Source organism: Gopherus flavomarginatus, chromosome 10 (assembly GCF_025201925.1).
Source record: "Gopherus flavomarginatus isolate rGopFla2 chromosome 10, rGopFla2.mat.asm, whole genome shotgun sequence".
NCBI classification, from domain to species: Eukaryota; Metazoa; Chordata; order Testudines; family Testudinidae; genus Gopherus; species Gopherus flavomarginatus.
The window spans coordinates 17,114,855-17,138,232 of NC_066626.1; the positions used below are offsets into that span (position 1 = coordinate 17,114,855).

A 23,378-nucleotide genomic window follows, 5' to 3' on the forward strand; every position below is an offset into this window, starting at 1 on the left:
CTGGCAAGGAACTGGGTGAACAGCAACCAACAGTGGCAAATTCCTGCCCCCGTAGTTCTGTATCTTATACTATGGTGAATTTTGTCTTGTTCAGAACTCTGTCACTGTTCTGATTTCACAAGGGGGGCACATCTGTTAGAGTGAGTTTGAGAACCACTGATCTGTGACACAGCTGAAACAAAAAGGAGAAACAACAGCACCCATTGTAAATCATTTCCATCACCCCAATGAGCTCTACCAACACTGAGAGGAAACCAAATAAGCAGCAACAACACTAGGAAAGGCAAATATTTGTTGTCTGGGAGAGGGGAACTCTTTTTGTTAAATAATCATCAGACCTTTGCTTCCAGATCCTACTGTGAGCACAAATGGAATCAGTAGGTTTAAAAGCATTCCTTCTCTTCTCTCCTGATTGGTGAATGGGGAGATCACATGGCTTAAGGGAAAATCTTCTTTCAAAGCCTGCGCAGTAATAATAAGAAAGGATTAAATGATTTCATCAGAAGATTGGAAGTATAAACCACTGTGGAGAATGATGATTCCCATAGGCTTTGTTTACACAGCACAACACAGGTGATGGACTGATAAAATTACAAGCTCTGAGGAGGCCTGAATAGGAGTAGAGCATCTAAATGTCACCTGTTTTTAACATAATCAAGTGATAAAGGGCATTCTGATCTCAAGTACACCATTACAAATCCAGACCAATATATTCGGAGTCCATTTGTTGTTATTCCAAATTGACAGTGGTACAAATGAGATCAGAATCCAGCCCAAATTACCTGGAAAAAAAAGAGCAGAGGGAGTTATACCAATGACAAAAACAGCATCTCCCCATTTGCTGAATGTGGAGGTTATTCCAGGATCCACCCTCACTTCCCAGCCTCTTCACTTTGCTTCACTGACCCATAAAACCTTGATGTTGTGGTGGCCTTCCTTCCTGAAAACAAGTACAACCCACACTTGGATCTTGACAGTTATTCGAGTCTGAATGAAAGGACCCCTCAGCCTGAACAGGTTCCTGTCCAAGGCAGAAGAAGTTTAGTGGTGGTAGAAGAAACTAATTTGGGTGAACCTCTGAAGGTTCAAAGCTTGGATAGAGCATCCAAACTTTTAGATACTTAAGTGTGAATTGAAACTGAACCTCACAACCGCCTGAGTCTGCAAAACTGGGGTGGAAATCCCAGGAGAAGAGGTTTTTCTTGTGGATTTCCAGGACTTCCACTTCAGATCCTGCTGGAAATACTGGTGGTATTATGGCATTTCTAGTTTTGATCCCTTCTGAAACCCAGGAAAAACATGAAAATGGGGGGGAAAAAAACCACATATGCAAAGATCCCAGAATGATTAAAAAAAAGATTAATTTGGAGTTAGGTTCTAAACAGGAGTAAAGATGTGAGAGAAGGTACGAGTGGCTCTTAAATTTTTAAAAACCAATCAGCCAGCCCGGGAAGAAGCCTGCAATGTCTCTGCACCGATCCGTGACAATGTTCACCTTATGGATACCATCTCCAGTTCCACTGTAAATGGGACTGTGTTGTGCTTTGATGCCTGGGCTCTATACCCCTCTTTCCCATAATGCTCCCCATACTCTGAAAAACCTGTCCAAGCTCTCAACTGGATGATGGACATGCCACTCATTGGTTAATTATAAACAGAAATGCCTGTTCCGCAGGTGCACTAGTCCACGGGCAAAATAGTCCTGAATGAGGTCACTGTACCTTCTGACTGGCTGAAATACAGATTAAGGTCAGGAAACATGCACCTTCATTCTGTCCCTGTGTAGCTCTCTAGTCCCTTTGTTTCCATGCCAACACAGAGGTATAACACATATGGAAGCAGACAGAGTCCAAGTGCACATGGAATAGCTGCCTGCAAATGTATTTTAAAAACCTATTCGTGTCCAAAATGGTAAACAAATGGCACTGATCTGAAAAAAGGAATATACTGATGAAATTCCTCCCAACGAGATCACCGTGTGTTCACTATTCTGGACAATTAAGGATGATATTTGATAAGCAGTTTAAAAGCCAACCATCAGTGTGCATTTGGACTTTTTTCTCTTCTATGTATTGTTTGCACAAACAGCGCCAGTTTGGTACTGGCTCGTGGGGCCCAAATCCCACTCTTAGTACACAAATGATGCCCCATTAAGTTTGGTGGGGCTGCGTGGGGGTGACCTAGGATAGGATTTTTCACAAAAGGTAATAGAAGACTTTCTGCCTGGTTCCTAGATCCTGAGAGGAATCATAAAGTACAGAGCTTGATTCTCAGCTGGTGTAATTCAGCATAGCTCTACTGACATCAGTGGTGTTACGCCAGTTGACACCAGTTGAGGATCTGGCTGCTTATTAAGACCTGAACTCCGTTCTGGTGCTCTAAACCTTGACCTACAGGGGAGAGCTGACATTTTGTTCCACAGTTTTTGCCCAGCTGTTGCAGAAAAAGAGCACCTATGAGTTGGTGTCTCAACCATAAGCTAAATGGGCCTGATACCAGGCAGGGCAGGCACACCTGTATCTGCAATGCTACAAGCCGGACAACAGCTGTGCTGAAGGGCAGAGGTGGTGAGAGATAAGGGCTGAGATGAAGAAGGGGTAATCCATCAGCAACACTGGAAGGTCCTACTACTCCCATCACCTGCAATACAAACAGAGCACATCACCAGCACTGAGTACTGCAATTCCACCCATGCCATACCCTCCAACATTTGTGAAAGAGAAACAGGTACACTTCAGACGGTGCGAGGCTGGAGTGCTCGGAGAGCAGGAGTGACCCCGAATGCCTCACAGCAGCTGGGGCCACAAAGGAGAAGGGATGGTTCTAGCAGGGAAAGGGTGGAGAGGATAGGGAACCTCTACAGGGGAAGCCAGAGGGGGCGGACAGAGTGCAGAGGGGAACTGGTACATTTCATGAATGTACCCAGTACCAGCCCTGAGTAACCAGCACTGGACTGGTAGAATAGGTAGAGTTGGAGGGTATGCCATGTAGCTACTGTATTCCATGGAAAAATGTAATACAAGCAGGAAGTTTGCAATTAACTTGTAATCCTTTTCCTTCCCTTGCTGATCTCTTGGAAGAATAATGTCCTGAGGCTGATCCAGTATTTGCCAGATCTAGGCCAAGTTTTGTACAATGTTCAGACTCTCCATAAACACAATGTATTATTGGGGACTCTGTTCTGTAAAATTAACTGAACTAACCTCTGAATCCAAATGACAAATTTAGGCTGAAATTCAGAGATGAACCCCCCCCTATTCTTTTCATTTAAAGATTTCCCCATGTTCCTGGATACTATTTTTGGGAGGGGGTGGAGGGCTGTTTGCTGCTATTGGTGCAACACTGAGTAGTGTAAAGGTTAAAATTTTCAAAGCTGGCCCCAGGCAAAAGGTCTCCAAATAGCCACTGAGCAGACATGGCTGCCACAACAACAAAGGAGCCACTAGAACTCCGGCCATTATTGGGGCTCCCCATCACACACCCACCTCCCCCTTGCATTGTATGTAAACACTGTGTGGATCCTGAATGAAGATAAAGCTGAGGATGAATGCTAACATGGCCAAGTTAGAAATGTGTTTTTATTTTGTTTTTAAGCTCTTCGGCACAATCATCGAGTTCATCAGTTTTTCCAAAGAATCAAAAAGGAAAAAAAAAAAAGGCCACACATTTTCATTCTAGAACTCAAAGTCAAATATTTTTAACCCAAATGAAACTAAAAGTGCTACCACATCCATTTCCTCCAATATCCCCCACTGGCATAAACGGTCATAGCTCCATTGACTTGATACTTCTTAGGTATCATGATCTAATCATGTAATTATTGCTTATCACTATCAAATGGTCAGACAGGCTCCAAGAGTTCTGTGCATACCATCTTTCTAGTCACGAAAACCACAAGAGTTGTCTGTGCTCAAGTATAAAACACACCAACATTATTGTGTATTGATTAAGGATGAGAACTGAACATTGTACGACAAAAGCCTGTACTAAATCAAACCAGGGACATTACAAATGGCAGAGTGAATCCACTCACGTAACTCTCTAACTAGCCACTCAATGCCCTTTTACAGAGCAGTGAAAAGTTTCCTTCCCAGTTATAAACTGAAACTGCCCTAGCCCCACCCTCCCATTGCTACCAGGTGTGTGCAGTCTCCACCACCCCACTCTCCAACTTGCAGCCCTCAACTCTCAGCGCAACATGCAGAGGTGGATTTTTAAAGTGGTGCGTGGGAAGTAACACAAATAAATCACTTGACCCTGGGGATTGATCCCTGTATCTTCCCAGGCACCACTTTAAAAATGCACCTCACTATCTCTAGCATCACCTGGGAAGTCTGCTTGCACAGGTGAATAGGTGACAGGAAAAGGGATCAACTTTAACCTTCAGTCCAGAAAAGTCAACAGCGGAATGAAGCTTAGCAAAGGTTTATAATATTGCCACTTGGCTACTCACCAGATTGACACAGACATTGATCAGTGACCTAAGGTGAGGCAGGAAGGATATGATTGGTTGCCTCTGAAGTGTCAAACAAACCCCTTCAATCAAATTGCTGGCAGGCTCCCACTCAACCTGTCGCCTGGAATACAACAGTAGGTGCCGTTAGCTGGTTGGCTCCCCCACCAGACACTCCGAAACATGGTGACTGATACATGGTGACTCCAACAAGGAACGTTTAAGACAGCAATGACATCCATGATGGCAACAAGGTGCATTCCAGGGGTAAGAGTTTTACCCACATTGCTCAGAGAGCACAGAACACATTGGGAGTTAGAGATGAGACTGGGAAGGTAGAAGAAGCATTCCTGCCCCACTGGATTAGTGACACAAAAACCGTCACAACAAAAACAGAGAGAGAGGATGAATGGATTGGGATTCAATCCCTAACTTGTCCCCTTTGCAAGCGAGCCTGCAGGTGCAAACTGGGACATCCACGAGACAGCCAGCTCAGATGAACTTGTCTGATGACCACTGCTTGTTTTACATTTAGGAAAGCAGTGCTGCCATGGCTGAGGCAGTCCTAGTGACGGACATAGTCATTCCACTCAGGCTTGTGAAATCCCTGTTGATTTAATGTAGACTTCACCACAAAACCTTGAGTGTAACAAACTCCAGCACTTAGCAATATCTCCTCCCCCACTATCGCACAGCCTAGTCTGCTACATTGTGGGGACTCCCACTTCGTCTGAGCCCAGGGCACAGACAGATGCAGCACTACAGACTTCACCTTCTGCATTTCCCCCACAGCAGGACAGACAGGTTACTGCCTCCTAGAACCAATAACTTGCCCTAACTACACCCCCTAATGATCGCTTTTTCCTTTATAGTGATATTAGAGTCTGTAAAAGGAGCCAGATTGAGAGCCCTGGAGACAGAAGATCTCTTTTACCAGTTACAACACAGGCAGCATCAATGTGCTTCCCAGGACCCCGATCCTCAGGGGCTGTCTCTTTGGATGGGAGTACACCTCCCAAATCTGTGCTGCACGGTGGGTAATCTGGATGCTGGGGGCAAGGATGAGGCAGATACTGCATTACTAGAGGATGTGGTACTGTATCAAATTTCCAGTCAAATTCCATGGTAGACTCCTTAAGAGGCTCCCGTGCTCAGGGAGTACCAGCTATGGAGTATGTGAGCTAGATACTGTAGCACAGATAGGTATCTGGGCACATGTAGGTCAACCCGTCAGGATTTCTCCAAGCAGAAAGGCCCACAAATAGCAAACCTATGCTCCGACACTTATACCATCCAGATCAGACTCCCATTTTTGAGCTGGACATCTATAGGAAGCTGTTCAAAACCTACAGATGGGTCCAGTGAGTTCCAGTAGGTCAAATGGCCTGCTTCTTTAAGCAGCAGCACTGAGCTGGACCAGTGCTTGCAGCCCCGCTCACCATTTAATAAGTTTATTGGCCAAACTATGTGAGAGCTGGTTGGTGCATTTGGGTCAGCTGGTAGAAGGAAGGTGAGTGACCCAGCAGATCCTCCTGTGCCCGTGCCTTTCAGAAGGAGTGATTCTAGTCAGGTGGCTTTCTGGAGGTGCAGGTGGAGTTACTGGGAAGCTATGACAGGGATTCCAGCTGTTCAGGTTACAAAGAGAGGGGGGCTTTGGGGAATTTGTTTTAAAAACTCTGGGCTGCTTTTTTGGACCCAAGATGAAGAAGGGATGGTAGAAAAGACAGCAAGATAATAGCAAAAAACAGCACTGGCAAGATAAGATGGCATTAAAAGTGGGCCCCAACTCCCTACAAGGGGAAGTTTTTTTCTTTTAATGAAGGGGAATGCAGTAGGAAGGCAGGAGAAAAGGGGCAGGGAGAAAGATCATATCTCCCTATCTCGCTTGGTGCCTACGGCACCCCTCATGATCAGAATTTCAGATGTTCTGTGGTGAGATCGATGGTATTTAAGAGAGAGTAGTTCAGTCTCCATACCTTCCATCCTTGGCCTCTCAGCTAACATTACTAACAAGGTTATCAATTCAAGGAAACAGTCATGGTGGTTTTTGCAATGTGGGCATTTGTTCAGAAGGGACCGGACCGAGACCACCAACTCCTTTGACGCAGGCCACCAAAAGGCAATCAGCTGGGGATTTTTATGCTACTAACCTGGACTGGAGTCACATCAGTGAGGTCGAAAGGCCCCATGTTCAATTATCATTCCCTGGAGCCTCCCACGTTGCTTGTTGTGATGCTGCTTTCACCATTCACCGGCTAGATGAGATTGCTACACTCATGTCTTCTATTGCCAGATGCATTTGAATGGTACTACAGTCCCAGCCTATTTTTATCATTTGTACAGAGCCTTACAGGATACAGTAATCACAGACTTTAAAAATACTCTTCCCATAATTTAACTTTTTGTCTTTTAAAACAGCAAACATAAAAGACAGAGAAATAATAAGAATCTTTACAGCCTGAAGCCTTATTTTGGGAGAGAGGGAAAGTGTTAGATTTCCATGATTTCTTATGGTCACCCTCAGTAAAATACACATTTCCTCTATTGCTGCCCGGAAGCCGGCACCAAGAAAAATGGCGACATACATATACACCAACAGGAGAAATGCGTCTTTGTTTTGTTTTGCTGTAAAAGTCAGTGCAGCATGACACTGTCAATAAAATGACATACCCTTACTTCAAGGCTTGCAACATCCGAAACGGACCCAAAGGTTTCCGTTACACCTGCTCACCTCAAAGTAGGCATCTTGTGAATTTTATTGAACATACGATCCAATCGCTTTAAGATGAGGATAAGGGCAGGTCTCACGGCCTCGGCTGTCCAGTCGGTGATGGGCAGCATCTCCATGATGTAGCGCCGGAGCCCACGGCTTTCCATCGTCTGGGTGTCATAAGGTGCCAGCTTCAGAAGGGAATGTGCAATTTCTGCCAACCTAAAATTATGGCTTGTTAAGAGGGAAATCTGATACTCTGCACGTGAGCTTCTCCACACTGAGCCATGCCAACTGCCTGGTGGAGGTATCACCAATCTCTTTTAACAGAAGGATATTCGAGGTAAGAGCACTGCAGTTTAAACTCTTAGATCAAATGATCACACATTCCTGGCCCCTTAAGAAGGAACCAATATTTATGCATGTTCTTGTATGGTATATGAGGAATACATCATCATGTGTATGTTTATGTGACTAGTGGATTGGTAAATTGCACCAAAAGGAACATAAAGAAAGGCTAGCTCATGTTATTAAAACAGTGGTATCATAGTATCTGTGTTCAGTTGATGATAATACATAATATGGGCAATCCTAGTGAAGGGTCTCTGCTAGCATGCTACAATCACCTGTAATGTGTCAGTGAAGCTGGAGGGGTTTGTCTTTTTGTAAGGTTACCAGATCAATATAGGGGGATGACTGGGTGTATTTTTGTGCAATTTAGATGCACTTAACTTTAAAAAATAATGTGGTTCACAGATCCATGTAATCTGCGTTGTTTAGGATTATTTCTCCCAGCATGTTTCATTTTGCTTCTCCCACTAGCTTCATTTATTACTTTTTTGGCTCTTTCTGACTCTCCCAGATAGCAATGCTTATGGGCTTTATAGCATCCCCCATCGGCACCCATGGCAGCATTCACCTCACGCTTGGAATATGAAAAGCAGTTAAACATACTTGAAGACTTGCTGTAATTTTTTTTGATGTGCTGAAATTGACACATTACCACAAAATGTTTCAATTTTGATAAAACTAAATTGTCCAAAAGAAAGCTGTTCTGTTGAAAACTGCACATCTAGCTCTAGCAACAGCCTTGGAAAGGTGGGTCTTGGGGACCAGTACTGTGTATTGGAAGAGTATTTCCTCTTAGCTCCACTCAGCAGGCCACCAAGGGAAAGATGGAGGAAAGACTTAGGAAAAAGTCTGAAGAAAAAACAGCCATAAAACATGCACAAAATATTGTTTGAGGAGGAAGAAATTATATCCTGAGGCTTTGGGTGCTTTTCCAGCTCTGTCTCAGGCTGAAATTAATGTGGTATGCAATCACTGAAGGATACTAAAGCAGAGATACAGCTCCTAGCAGGAAGCCATAACCCAGATAGTGCAGGGAATACACTGTTTGAAATCTTGTTGATATGTAGTGCTGCACAGCTCCTTAACTCTGTGAGATCCACCTTTAGGAAGCACTGTCATTCCTGAACAAATTTAACTTATGGTAACAGATAAACAGGTCAGCACTATTCTATATATTTTCTGTATAGGTTGGGATTATTTTATGGTCATTTATAATATTATTAACAATGTGGTAATAGGGATTTGAAAAAGCCACATGATCTTCTTTTACCTGCACATTAACAAAAATCTTTTTTTTCCCCCAGTAATATATTGTTTTGGCAAAGGTGATCAGGAGTTTAGATCCACAAAGAGAATCCTAATGATTATCAGCTTTTGTGGCTGAGTTTCTTACTTTGGATTCAACAATGGCACCTGAAAAAAATCCAGACACATTCCCTTTGCTGTTTAGACACCCTAAGCTTAGATCTGATTTTAATGCAAGTTGCTTAGGCAAAATAGTCACCTACTGTATCTTGTTATATGTGACTATGATCAATTTTATCTGACAGCTTTAAATTCCAAAGACAGTCTATAGCGTACAAGATAGTTTTAAAAAAACTCTTTGTAGCTGTGATTTGTTCTTTGAATCTGAGACTGGATTTTCCCATCCCTTCCGTCCTTAGCCATAGACACAACTGGCAGCCACCTGGGGCACCACTAGGTCTGGGGGCACCGCTCTGCTGGGAGCCCGGAAAGATGGGAAGCAGTGGAGCATGTAAGAGCAGGGCTGCTGGGTCCTAGAGAGAACCAAATGCAGCACAGTCTGAGGGAGGGGATTGGCTGTTGGGGTCTCTGGCAAGGGGTGGGGGAAGGAACTCACCCATAGGGTGACCAGATGTCCTGATTTTATAGGGACAGTCCTGATTTTTGGGCCTTTTTCTTATATAGGCTCCTATTCCCCCCCACCCGCCCCCGTCCTGATTTTTCACATTTGCTGTCTGGTCACCCTAGGTGGGGGTAATTGGTACCTATAGAAGACAAAGCCCCAAATATCGAGACTGGCCCTATAAAATCAGGACATCTGGATCTGGTCACCCTAGCTGGGGAGCACGTCTCTCCCCCGGGCTGGCAGCAATCCATCTCATCTGGGGGGAGCTGCACAGGGCAGGATGAGCTGCTGTGGCTCCACGGGTGCTCCATCCCTGAGATCAGATGCTGTGCTAACTTCATCATGGTCTGTTGGGCTGGTGGTGGTGCCCATTGGCGTGTGATCGGACCTGAGGGTTTGCTGCTGCTGTTGTCACTCTGCACCCCAAGAGGTGGATTTTGGGGTCCTGCAGTTTTCCACCTATCTTCTTCTCTACTGCAGCTGTTGGACCAGCAGGCTGGGGGGTGAGCCAAGCATGAAAGCAGTGCTGTGTTACCATTTAGATTGTCATTTAACAAATTTGTTCACCAAAAATGCTTTCTAACAATCCTGAAATCAATTTTAATATATTTTTTTAAAAATCAATATCTTAGCCAAAAACAGAAAATTAAGTTGTTGACAAATGTGACAAGTTTGGTATGGGGAAGGGAGTAGGCCAGTTTTCATCAGAGAAACAAAAAATGTTGACTGACTTTCCTATAGCCCTGCTAAATAGAGCCCTTAAACAACTGTAATATGCTCATCTCCTTACTAGTGTATACAGCAGGGATCGGCAAAGGTAGGCACATGTGCCAAAGGTAGCACGCGAGCTGATTTTTGATGGCATGCAGCGGCGGGCTGAGCCGCTCAGCCCACCGCTGCTCTGGGGTTCCGGCTGCTGCCCCATTGCCACCCAGGATCCTGGCCGCTGGCCCCACTCAGCACCCGCTGCTCGCCTGGGGACCCCCAAGGAACCCCAGGCTGGCAGCGGTCTGAGCAAGCTGGCGGCTGAGACTCCGGCTGAGACACTCAACCCGCTGTCGGCCTAAGGTTCCATTCACTCAGCTGGTAGGTGGGCTGAGCAGGACTAAATTCAACGAAATAGGAAAACAAGAGCAACTAATGACAGAGTGCAAGAACCTAGAGCAGTGGTCCCCAACGTTTTTCATCTGGCAGGCGCCAGACGAAGGACCGTGGCAGTGGACGAGCATCCGCTGAAACACCGCTGATATTTGGTGGCATTTCAGTGGCGATGCCTCTGAATGACACTGCTTATCAGCGGCAAGTGGTGTCATCACTGAGTCGTCGCTGCCGAAATGCCGCCGAATTTCGGTGGCATTTCGGCAGATGCTCGTCCACCGGCCAGTAAGCAGGTGCACTGAGAGGCCCCTGTGGGCGTCATGACACCCACAGGCACCACATTGGGGACCGCGACCTAGAGAGCCTCCTGAAGCACAACGATCGTTTTGATTTAAATGGACTTGAACTGTATGAAGAATTGAGTACACTGTCATCAGTGTTGCCACATACAAAATCGATGATGGACATTGTACACTTTACTCATACCAGCAAACTTGTTGACATATATCCTAATGTGTACATTGCCACTCGTATTCCACTGACAATTCCTGTAACAGTAGCATCAGGAGAACGGAGTTTCTCAAAACTAAAACTCATTAAAAACTCTCTCTGCTCTACAAGGAGTCAGGAACACTTGATATTCTTGCTATTCTTGCAATCAAACCAGACATCAATGACATTATTACTGATTTTGCAGGCCAAAAAGCCAGAAAGATTGCTTTTAATTAAAAACAAATCCTTGTTTCAATCTCTTCATATAAATTTCCAATAAAATGTTGACAAATTTAAAAAATTATATTATTTGCATCATTCTGTCAAATCAGAATTTTTTCTATAGTGCTACTTCTTCAGTGCTAGTCCAATCAGCATTACAGTGTGCTTCATTAAGTTAAACTGGTTTTAATAACATGCATGTGGCAAGTTTTCCAATAGTGTAAGCTTATGTCTGTGTTGCTAAGAGCAAGACAGGCATGGGGCACCAGTTTAATAATCCCGCCTAGGGCACCATAAATCCTAAGGATGGCCTTCCTAAAGCTCCTGGGGCCCTCACAGCTCTCAAAGGGGAACCCTTAAAATTTCCACTATAAATTCTTTGGAGAAAAAGATGACTCACCATTTGATTTCATGCTAACTATGGATGAGACCATATTTAAATAGAATATTAGGGTTGGAAGGGACCTCAGGAGGTCATCTAGTCCAACCCCCTGCTCAAAGCAGGACTAATCCCTAGACAGATTTTTTGCCCCAGTTCCCCAAATGGCCCCCTCAAGAATTAAACTCACAACCCTGGGTTTAGCAGGCCAATGCTCAAACCACTGAGCTATTCCTCCCTCCAAATCCCCAAGGATTTGTTTCAATCTTAGCAAGTCTGTCATTTCTAGCACTGAAACTGAACCAGCAATTTTCTGGAGCAGTAGAGGAGTCACAGTATTCATAGCTAACTTACAGTGTGACTTCAGTGATTCAGACCCTCAGCTCCATTATGACAACTTCTCATCTCTTAAGGATTTACGCCTTGGAAAACAGTCAGAAATGTCCATAAGCAGCTTTACCACCTACTTCCCTACTTCCTGATTCATTATAATCTTTCAACAAAATTCACTGATGACACTATGAAGTCATCTGATGAACGATACATAGACAGGCTTAGTTCAGTGACTCCAACACATACAAACCTATGAAAATAAAGTTTCCATATTAATATAAAACAGAAAATAGTTCCAGTCTGTGCAAATTGAGACCCCCTTATATTCTGTGCAATGACAAAACAAGGATCTCAATATAATATGGAAGATCCACACCCCTCACTTAATGTTATGCTATGAGCTAAATCCTTGCATTGGATGTACATTCCTGAGGCTCACTGAATTCAATAAGAAATATTTGGAGGATTTGTACTGCAACAAAATGAGGCAGTACAAATAATTATTCCTTCCTATTTTTGACATTCTCTAGCACTTACTTTCCAGAGGAAAATATATTACAGTGATCCACACACTGCCAGACCACACATGTCCACCTGTATTTAAATCAGTTTATGTTCCGGCCATGCACCACACAAGAATTTCATACAGCTGCTATAAGAAGGAAGTCCTGTGTTGAAGAGTTAACCACTAACCACTAAATACGACTCTCTTTACTGTACGTAAAAAGGCATTCTGTCTGGACCATACATGAAAAATGGAGGTGAAATTGCAGGAATTTGCTAAACAAAATCTAAATTAATATTACACAAAAATACATTTCCTGTGGAGCTGATTTTCATCCAAAGACCTCTACCTAGAAAGAAGCTGTCCGACAAATTCTTTGGGCGAGGTTCTGCACCCCACTTCAGCTCCTTTGAATTTCTCCAGTGGTGCAAATCATCCATAAAAACCACAGATCAGCCTTCTGAGGATTCCCTTTGTGTAAGGGGAATTTCTGGGTGGTACAGGGCTGGCCTGGTGGGTCTACACCATCCCCTATACCCCAGCCTCCAGCGTAAGGGTGAAAGGGTATCTGATTGGGGCCTGGATATAACTGGCCGCCAGAATGCCCCTTTGGGGCTGTGGGCAGTCTGATATAACTCAGAGCTGTCCGAGGGATGCTCTACTTTACTTTGGAGATCAAGGCAGCCTCAGGAATGGGGGAGCAGAAGATTGATTTAAAACCATCTTTGCTCCTTCCCAGTGAATCTGGCCTATCAGTGTTTCCGACAAAGTGGGTATTCACCCATGAAAGCTCATGCTCCAATACATCTGTTAGTCTATAAGGTGCCACAGGACTCTTTGCTGCTTTTACAGAGCCTGACTAACATGGCTACCCCTCTGATACTATCAGTGTTTAGTTACCTTTAGTTCAAGGAACAATCCTGAAGCTTCCAATGATATCCTCTGAAAGTATTCATATACCCACAAGTTATAGTGAGAGCTACATTAAAACTGCCCCATATTAGTCCTGGTTTTCATTGTATAACAGGATACAGTACACACAATTACATAAGAACACAAGAACGACCACACTGGGTCAGACCAAAGGTACATCTAGCCCAGTATCTTGTCTTCTGATAGCAGCCAATGCCAGGTGCCCCAGACGGAATGAACCAAACAGGTAATCATCAAGTGATCCATCCTGTCGCCTGTTCCCAGCTTCTGGCAAACATAGGCTAGGGACACCATCCCTGCCCATCCTGGCTAATAGCAATTGATGGACTTATCCTCCATGAACTTATCTAGTTCTTTTTGAACTCTGTTATAGACTGGTCTTCACAATATCCTCTGGCAAGGAGTTCCACAGGTTGACTGTGTGTTGTGTGAAAAAATACTTCCTTTTGTTTGTTTTAAACCTGCTGCTTATTAATTTCATGACCCTTAGTTCTTGTGTTATGAGAAGTAGTAAGTAACACTTCCTTATTTACTTTCTCCACACCAGTTATGATTTTATAGACCTCGATCATATCCCCCTTAGTCATCACTTTTCCAAGCTGAAAAGTCCCAGTCTTATTAATCTCTCCTCATATGGCAGCCGTTCCATACCCTTAATCATTTTTGTTGCCCTTTCCTGAACCTTTTCCAATTCAAATATATCTTTTTTTGAGATGGGGCAACCAGATCTGCATGCAGTATTCAAGATGTGGGTGCAGCATGGATTTATATAGAGGCAATATGATATTTTATTACCAGGGATCACTCAGAAAACACTTATGCCATCAGAACACACCTGCAGCACAGGTAGAACCAACAATACCCAATAGGATGTCATTTCACCTGCAGATTATTTTTTGTTTTTATATCTAATATTATACATGCCCCACCCATGTGGAAAAATAATGATCAAGCCAGCACATGCATGTTTTAGTGACTCTCGGGACAGCTGCCAACTTCAGCAAAATACTTGATAGTGTGAATTGTTGCCACTGGTTGTGAGTGTATGAAATCTCCAGGAAATGCAAAGGGAATCAGACACAATCTAGTGAATGCCAAATACAGTTTCTGCAAGACTCTGCCAGCGTGACAAGAGTAATTGTTAAACAAGGAAGGAGATTGGCCTTCTTAGAACAAAACAAAAGTGGTTACTTTTGGTTTTATGCAAAATTAGAGTCAGGGAATGAAAATGGCAAATCCCTGAGATGAGCCCACCTCCCCATATGTCTGGGTTCAGAATGCTCCTCCCTCTGCATTCATAACTCTAGCACACACTTTCCACTCCTTAGGATACTAAAACTTGCGTTCTTTCCCCATCCCCTCCTCCTCATGTTTCATCTCCCTTTTCGTGGAACTGAAGCAAGTTGACAGATATCCTGATTGGAAGCCTACTGAAACAGCCGGTTCCCAAGGCTGAGTGATGTCAGACTTGCCCCTGGAATTGAATACAGCATCCTGTATACAGAGCGTGCATTTCTTCACTGTTATACAGACAAGCACACATAGATTTGTACAGCGAGTGGAGTACCTCATGTGAGACTTAACGTCCAGCAGCTCCAGGGAAGTCACCCTGGGCTCTCCAGCCAGGTTCTGCAATATCTTCAGCCTAGGACCACAGTGCTTATAAAATTCAGTGCAGATATTCAGTAGGGATTCCCTGGGCCTCCTGAACTCCTCCCTAGCAATTCGCTCGTCCAGCTCCTCCCGGGGGAGACCCTGGCCTTCCTCCAGCAAGTGAAGATTTTCCCTGGGGATTAAAAAAAGTGAGGGTGTCTGATATATAGCTGGAAGGTGACAAACAGCTTGATAAATGAGGAGATTGTAATGAACCCCTCCTCCATAACAGGTAGGGCTGTACTTCGGTAGGTAATCACTGCTCTGCAAAAGCCACTTCCCCTGCGATGGAAAAGGAAGACAAAGCAGCTGGCATTTGTAGGAAGGAGAGAGAGAGAGAGGGGGAGAGACAGAGAGTGTTTGTTACCTCCAGGACCCTCCTGAGAATTAGCTTTGTTTAAATGAAATACCTTTTGCTGGTTTCCTCTGAAACAGCATCCCTTGTCTCAATTACTACAAGTGGAACCCGATGAACTAGGAATCCATCTCGGAGGAGTTCATCACAAGATGCCAGGGAAAGGGGGTGTAGGTCTTACTGTACCTGATAAAGTGCAGTTTGGCTCCTTGATCCGGGTACCTGGGAAATTGAAAATACAGACACTGTGGTTCCAAATAGGAATTCAGGAACATCAAAATTGCCATATTGGTTCAGATCCTCTGTCTCAGTCACAGTGTCCAGTATCAGATACTTCAGAGGAAGGTGCAAGAAACCCCACTGTATGCAGATGAGAGCTAGGTTGCTCCCCATAAAAATCTCATCTTAACCCATAATAATTAGAGATTGGTTTAAACCCTCTTCTTCATCTCCTTTGGAGGGTAAATTATCCCAATCTTTTCAATCTATCTTCATACGAGGGCTGTTCTATCCCCCTAATCATTCTCATTGCCTGCCTCTGACCCCCTCTGGTTCTGTCATAGCCTTTTGACATATGGTGACCAGAACTACAAACCGTATTCCAGGTGAGGCATATCCTTGTTCTATATAATGGCATTATCATATTTCCCATATTTGTCTACCTCTGAACATTTTATTTTATGAGAACAGATCTGAACTAATGGAGAAACTTTCAAATGTGAGTTGGGTTTTTTTTTTTTTGCTTTTGACTCCCAGGGTTTTTTTTTTTTGCTTTTGACTCCCAGGAAGAATAGCTTGGAAGCTGGAGCAGTGATCAAGTCTTGTATCACTAGACTCCTGCTGTCACTACTGAGTTTCTGTTATGAGGAGAACACCACAGAGAAAACAAATTTGAAACATGGAGCTTTAGAAAAAAATATTTTGAATTGCTTTTAGAATACGGAAAATTCTCTATCAGAAAAGTCTGGAGATTTGAGCCCAGAAGATTTTCCAACCACACAATATCAGAGTCTCTAGATGGGAAATTTAACAACCAATCAGGACACAGTTTTACTACAATTGTAGTCCAATTTTTGTAGACCAATAAAATGAGCACTGGCTAAGATTTTTACTACCTATGTATCCTACTTTCAGACTGCAATCAGTGGATGGGTGCCCCAATCCCACAAATTAATGCATTGATTTCAGTGACTGGAATAGATTTGTGCCCTAAACATATGCATGTTGTCACACTGAGGTATGGTGGAGTAGCGTGGAGAATTGGTTGTAGACTAGCTAGTTCAATGTGGGGAGAAGAGATAGGGACCTATCTAGATGGTCTTCAGAAAATGGTTCTCTTTATTTATATGCAGTCCATGGGGCTAGTCTGGATCATCCATTGCACATACAGTACATACAAACACAACATTTGCCATCTAAACCACACAGATACCACAAGGGAAATAGAATTCAGAACAGAACCTTTTGCTACAAAAATACTGGCTTCTACAGTTTGCACTAAAGGAGCATTTTCCTTAGCTGTTGGTAATACCCGGACTTGTAACCTCTTTGTAGGCTAGCAACATGACAACATAGAATCTGATCACAGAAACATGTAACCTATCCAACAAAGGGCAGCACTGCCTATGTTAGACAGCCCCACACTCCACACAGATTCATAAAATCCAATTATCTGTAACATGCTTTTGTGCTTCCTACTGGCATCTTCTGTACAATGTAATATCTGGAGGTTTTGTGTTCACAGCCACCTAATGTGAACTGCCTTGCCACAAGTGATAGAGCAGTGTAATGGATTTCTGGCGATACCTCCACTAGGTTTTAGTTAAACAACCCTTCAGACTTTCCTTTCCTTATTTCCTTCCTGTTGTTTTCAAACAAAAGTAGAGAAAAAATAACATCAATATCTGCTCTCTCCTGCATTCTGTGCCACTCTCTCCCTTGCTGTCTCTGCCTAGTGGCAAAGGGAACCAGATAAAGACAACTGCAAGAAGATGATCATAAAGGAAAAGCAGTAAGCAAACTAGTGAAAAGGCAAATCCCCATTCATTTCAAATGGGAATGCAGTACTGAGCTCTACCATGCGGTGACACTGTTTGTAGTAATGAGGCAGGAAGGAATGCACACATTTGTGGCTGTTATTGAAATGGGAGCTGTCCAACTGTCAGTTTGGCACTGGACTCAGACGGAAGCAAAAAAAGGGACATTTTTAATCTGGTTAATAAAATCTCTGGTCAGGCTAAGGGGAACAAAGGAGAATGAATCTAGAATAAGCATCTCCCTGTTTGGTATCCCATTCTCCTGAGAATCCAGCATTGCGGTGTTGCTTACTTTGTGGTTCATTCTGAGGTTTTGTTTTCTCTTCAGGCCTTGTTACCTTTAGTCACTGATTGCTCTCTCCCACACATAGTGCCTTCAGAACTGTCCCCAGAACACAGGACGGACTCTGCACTTCAAAACTCCAACAGAGGCTAGTGGGAGCAATGGATTGAAAAGAAAACCAATGGAATTACCTAGTATTCACCCCAGCTGACATGGTATGGTTGGCTGTTGTGGCTCCTTTATGGCCTTGGTCACACCTGCTCATTTGAGGGGCAGTCATGGGCCTGTACAGAAAAAAATCAATAGCATATTGGAGACAATCTCTCAGAACCAGAATGCCTCTTCAGCCATGACCTGGTAAAACACAGTGCTAATTTTACCATGGGTGAGCATGGTCATTATACACTAGCATGCTATGTATGCATCACAGCTTCACCGTACATAGCTCCCTGGACTCATGTTATCCAGCGAGTTACAAAGTACAGTCTTTAGTCTGACTGCCACGGGAGTTACCTGGTGAGAACTTCCACACTATACAAGAGGGCCTGCAGGGAAGTGGCAAGAGCAGCAGTAGCAGCAATCTCCTCACGAGCAGCTGGCACCGTCTCCACTTGTGAGGTCTGCCTCTTCAGTTTCTGCAGGTAACAGGGAACCAGGGCTTCCAGGACCATCAGCATCTGGAGGCTGGGACAACAGAAACCACACAACCTAGCTAGAGAGGAGTGTGCTGCAGAGTGAAATTCACTTCAGGCAGAGGTTTGAGAGTCCAAAGGCAACCCAAGGGCCACTGGATCTCACCTCAGGCTGTGATTTCATGATATCTCACCAGCTAAACAGGGTTGGGCCTGAGAGGTACTCGAATGGGAGACCCTGCTGAAGGAAATCCAGGTGGTGCAGGAAATGAATATAATACAATTACTTTGTATCAAGACAGCGCCTTTAGTCTGAGGATCTCATAGTCACCTACAAAGGTGGTTGAGTTATATCTGTTCAAATATAGGTCCAGAGATGCCATGCAATTGCGTAATGCCCTAATTTGCATATCAGGTTCATATGCATTCTCTCATTCCAACACATTCATTTTCCCTCCCAAAGATTCCTTTTCTCTCAGGTTCCCCTCCATACCTGCCTACCTCTGGTTCCACAATTCTCCTCCCCTCTGTGTTTGTCTGCCTCTTTTCTCTGGCTCTCTGCTCCTTCCCTCATGTTCCCCCTCCATGTGCTCCATGACCACAGAGATCCTAAACCAGGCAGTGGTCCCCAATTTTCCCATGACTATAGACAGATGGTTAGAGTGACTGCCTTTCTAGTGCTGCTCTGTCCATCACGCTGCCTGGGGCTCTAGTCATATGGCTGTTGGCAGCTTGGGAGCTGTGCTCTACGAAAGGCGCCTATGGATTGAGAAGTCATCGGGGTCTCTATGATTTACAATCCCAAAACAGACATCCAGGACCCTAACCACAAAGCATCTTTCCCATACAGATGCCCTCTTTAACCAATGAAAGTGGTTTGAGAGCAGTAGATGCTCGAGGGCTTGGGTGTGTTCCAGGCGCACAGAATGACTGAACACAGCTGAGTTTCCTATCATCATGCCTATGTTACTGATGGTAAAGGGAGGCACAGAAGGGCTAGGTGACCTGCCCAAGGTCACACATCCAGTCTGTGGCAGTCAGGGACAACCCAGGTCTCCTGACTCCCACTCCCAAATCATTTCTGTACCAGGGCCCCAGCAAGGTGTTAGGGGAGGGACAGTGCTTGCTGCTGGAGGTAGTTTCTTTCAAATGAGATAGGAAAACAAGGTCTTGCCTGCTTGTATTTATTAAAGCTTTCTTGCAAGAATAGGGTTATAATGGTTGAACAGTCAGTTTTAATCTGGATAATTGCCAGAGCTGTGCAATTTAATTTTATTTAAATTCTAAAACTTTTCACTAGAGAACATTACAAATACAGCACCTTTCACCATTCTAACGTCAACTGTATTTTTTTTTAAAGTGGAAGAAGATTGTGAATAGACAACACCTTCTAAAAGCCCCAAAACAGCCATGCTTGGAATCCTCTTGCATAATCTTTACCTTCCCCACTTCTACTGAACTGTGTTTTATTCCTCACGCACCAAGCTATTCTTTTCCCTTTCCAAGCATGAATGAACTAAGACAGAAATCAAAGAGATGTTACCTTCTAAATGATTCAGGAGCATATGCCACCACAGTTACACACAGCTTGATGGCTTCACTGATAGAAAAGGTCAGATCCTCATTCCCATAGCAGAAATCTGAGGGGATGAGAATAACATAGGAAGTACTTAAGAAAATTGTATAAATGGAAATGGAGGCAGGTAGAATTCACTCAAAGGGCGAGCATAAGGCCTACACACCACTTAGGTCCTATGTTGAATTTCACCCACTATCAACATACTCTGAATTGCACCATGACAATAAAGGTTTTAATGACACGTTTTGTTTTTCAGCTAACTGCTATTTTACTAAAAACTTACATCAAATGTGACACTGACTGCGTGGGACCTGTTTCACCCCCTGAAAATCAGGTCACTTTTATTTAGGTGCCTACATATGGATTTGTGGCCAACATTTTCAAAAGCAGCTAGCAATTTTAGATAATTCTTTTCAAAAGCATTTAAGTTACATTTTCAAAAGTGACTCAAGCACTTAGGAGCCTGAATCTCATTGAAAGCCAATGACTTAGACTCCTAAGAGTTCAGGTCACTTTTGAAAATGGGACTTAGGTGCTTTTGAAAATGTTATCATTCAGTGCCTCAATTTTTAGGTTCCCAACTCGGGACTGCAAAGAGTCCAGATTTTCAGAATGTGGATGCTCAGCACTTTCTGAAATTATCTTAGAATGTCCCAAGCTGGACACCCAAAAATAGAGGCAACCAAAATTACTGGTCACTATTGAATATTTGGGCCTTATGGGTCAGCATTTTCAAGAATTCAACTTTCATGAAGGCACCTATTTGAAGGCCAGATTTTCACAAGTGCTCAAGTACCCTGGGGCTCCCTTTATGACACTTATGGGCAGATTTTCAAACAAGTTCAGCACACAATGCCCCCTTCTGAAAATCTGACCACTCATTTAGGTTTCTCAGCTCTTTTGAAAAATCAAATTCCAATTGTGAGTGTTGAGCAACTGAAAATCTGGTCAGAGGTGTCTGAATTGGGCAACTAAGTTTCAATTTTTTGCCTTATATTCTCACTTTAAACAATAAATCTGATTTTCAAAGGTTCCTAAGGGAACAAGGTGCCAAAATCCAGCCAAGGAGAATTAAAGAGCTTTTCTGGTTTAAAACTTAACAAGTTGAGAGATGCTGTATTGTGCAATTTGCTCCTGAAAAAGCAAGACAATATCAACACCCCTTAATTATTTCATATGATAATTAGTGGTACTGCTGTACAATACTGCAAAATCCCAGAACATAACCAACCTTTCCTGTAAATCCGAGAGGGCTTCGTGGTTCCTTGAACCCTACATTACTGGGATACCAGTAATGAACAGCTTGTGTATAAGGTGAATCTAACGACCTGGAAACAGCTGAAAGGTCCATACAGTAGCAGCAAACATTATTTCCCCACAAACAGCAAAGCAGCTGAATTGCTAAATGTAGCATCCCATTGCTTCTACTGCTGTAGGAAGGGAGGATCCTTCATGTTTCTGAATAGCCCCAAGTATTGTCTTTAGAGATGGGCCAGAACCAAAACCCCAGAGCTGAACACCAGATAACCGCTGATTGGTGTCCATCACTTGCCTGTCATAGTCCATCCTGGGGATCTGATGCCTTTGTTTCTTGCCAGCATGGGGCAGAGTAACTGCATTGATTTTGTCTGCATGATGCAGCCTGTTTGGGATCTTTGTTCTTTACTCCCCATTAAAAAAATTCAAAATGCCAGTGGCTGGTCTCAAACTTGCTTTCTCAGCACAACAGAAAATGTTTTTCAATTAAATAAATAACCCTTTATGGAAATACCTAATGGACGATTGGGACAAACCTAACCCTCACAGCTGGGTAAAATGTAAGAAGCTGGTACTGCTGCACTCAAAAACAAAAAGCCTAAATATCAGAGGGGTAGCCGTGTTAGTCTGGATCTGCAAAAGCAGCAAAGAATCCTGTGGCACCTTATAGACTAACAGACGTATTGGAGCATGAGCTTTCGTGGGTGAATACCCACTTCGTTGGATGAATCACCCACGAAAGCTCATGCTCCAAAACGTCTCTTAGTCTATAAGGTGCCACAGGATTCTTTGCTGCTTTTAAAAAAGCCTAAAGCAAATGTTACTGGGTCAACATATTAGATACTAAATAAATAATCATGTCTCTTGAATACAGGGGATAACAAAAGGAAGATTTGCTATTACCTAATGATTTGAGAGGCTTTTCTGCTTTCACCAGCTCTAGGATGTCCAAAATGTCAGGTGTATCTCCCTCTAGAGACTGCAGCAGGTCAAACAGGCACTGAGCTGACACTCCTTTGCTGGGTCCATTGTTTGTAGCATCCTGTTTAAATGACACCCATTTATTATTGATTTTTTTATTATTTTATTTGCATCCCACGTGTCTTCATTTGCAGATAGAAACAGTTCAGTTTTAATCACGAGTTCATAGAGTTTACAAGTTCAGTTCAAGAGTGTAATCATATAAAACAATATGTGTGCTGTTTGACTCTGCAAAGAAAGGCCAGAGCAATGACATGGTCTGGAAATTGTATAGGTTTACTTCCAAAGGGTTCATTCAAGTGCTGTTCTCTGAAGTAATGGTGCTGCATCACAGATAATCAAGGTCTCTAACTTCCTCGGGGCCTTTATACTCACAATCAATTATAGAACCATAGGATTGGAAGGAACCTTGATAAGTTATCTAGTCCACTCCCATACACTGAGGCAGGACTAAGTATTATCTAGACCATCTCTGACAGGTGTTTTTCAAACCTGTTATTAAAAAACCTCCAATGACAGAGATTCCACAACCGCCATAGGTGACTTGTTCTAGTACTTAACTGCCCTTACAGTTAGGAAGTTTTTCATAATGTCTAACCTAAATCTCCCTTGTTGTAATTTAAGCTTATTGTTTCTTTTTCAACATAAGATTATAGAACTGATGGTCACACTTTATATTAAGGTTCTATTTATAAATAGCTTATAAAAGGTTAATCAATGGTTAATCAATTGCTAGAGTCCAACTGGTGAATAGGTTGCTTATAACCATATATCATGTCTGTACCATGCTCACTACAGCTATTAATCATTTATTAACACTACATAAACCATTTAAACTAGGAATTTAATATAAAATATGACTGAATTTACCATACTGGATCAGATCATTGGCCCTGCTGTCAGCAATGCCCAAGGTCAGATGCTTCAGAAGGTGAAATAAAAAATAATGCACCTAGCCAATGAACAAAACTGTTGGTGGGGCAGAATAAGGGGAGCAGGATAATTTATTATAATAACTACATAAGAACGGCCATACTTGTCAGACCAATGATCCATCTAGCCCAGTATCCTGTCTTCTGACAGTGGCCAATGCCAGCCTCTCCAGTCTCCCTAAGCATTTCACCATCACCATCACCATCCTGGTCAAGAGGTGGTAGTATATTCCTACTGCTATACCCTTATTCTAGCATGGAATTTCTATCCACAGAGATTCTATGGTACAATTTGATTCATTTAAGATTTTGACTATATTTGAC

The 23,378-nt window shown here is 43.3% G+C and overlaps 1 protein-coding gene across 7 annotated transcripts in view; it reads right to left on the reverse strand.

Moving 5' to 3' along the window:
• The window catches only part of UNC80 (unc-80 homolog, NALCN channel complex subunit), a 197,581-nt gene that overhangs the window by 32,800 nt on the left and 141,403 nt on the right, over positions 1 to 23,378 (reverse strand). For all 7 annotated transcript variants that reach the window (XM_050916066.1, XM_050916068.1, XM_050916067.1 and 4 more), the window contains 10 exons: positions 22,045 to 22,183; positions 19,849 to 19,945; positions 18,187 to 18,357; positions 17,865 to 17,957; positions 15,541 to 15,576; positions 14,914 to 15,132; positions 7,185 to 7,385; positions 4,454 to 4,577; positions 2,515 to 2,640; positions 339 to 462 (listed from right to left, as the gene is read on the reverse strand). In XM_050916066.1, the coding sequence (XP_050772023.1) occupies positions 339 to 462; positions 2,515 to 2,640; positions 4,454 to 4,577; positions 7,185 to 7,385; positions 14,914 to 15,132; positions 15,541 to 15,576; positions 17,865 to 17,957; positions 18,187 to 18,357; positions 19,849 to 19,945; positions 22,045 to 22,183 (1,330 nt within the window). The remainder of the gene's footprint in view (positions 1 to 338; positions 463 to 2,514; positions 2,641 to 4,453; positions 4,578 to 7,184; positions 7,386 to 14,913; positions 15,133 to 15,540; positions 15,577 to 17,864; positions 17,958 to 18,186; positions 18,358 to 19,848; positions 19,946 to 22,044; positions 22,184 to 23,378) is intronic.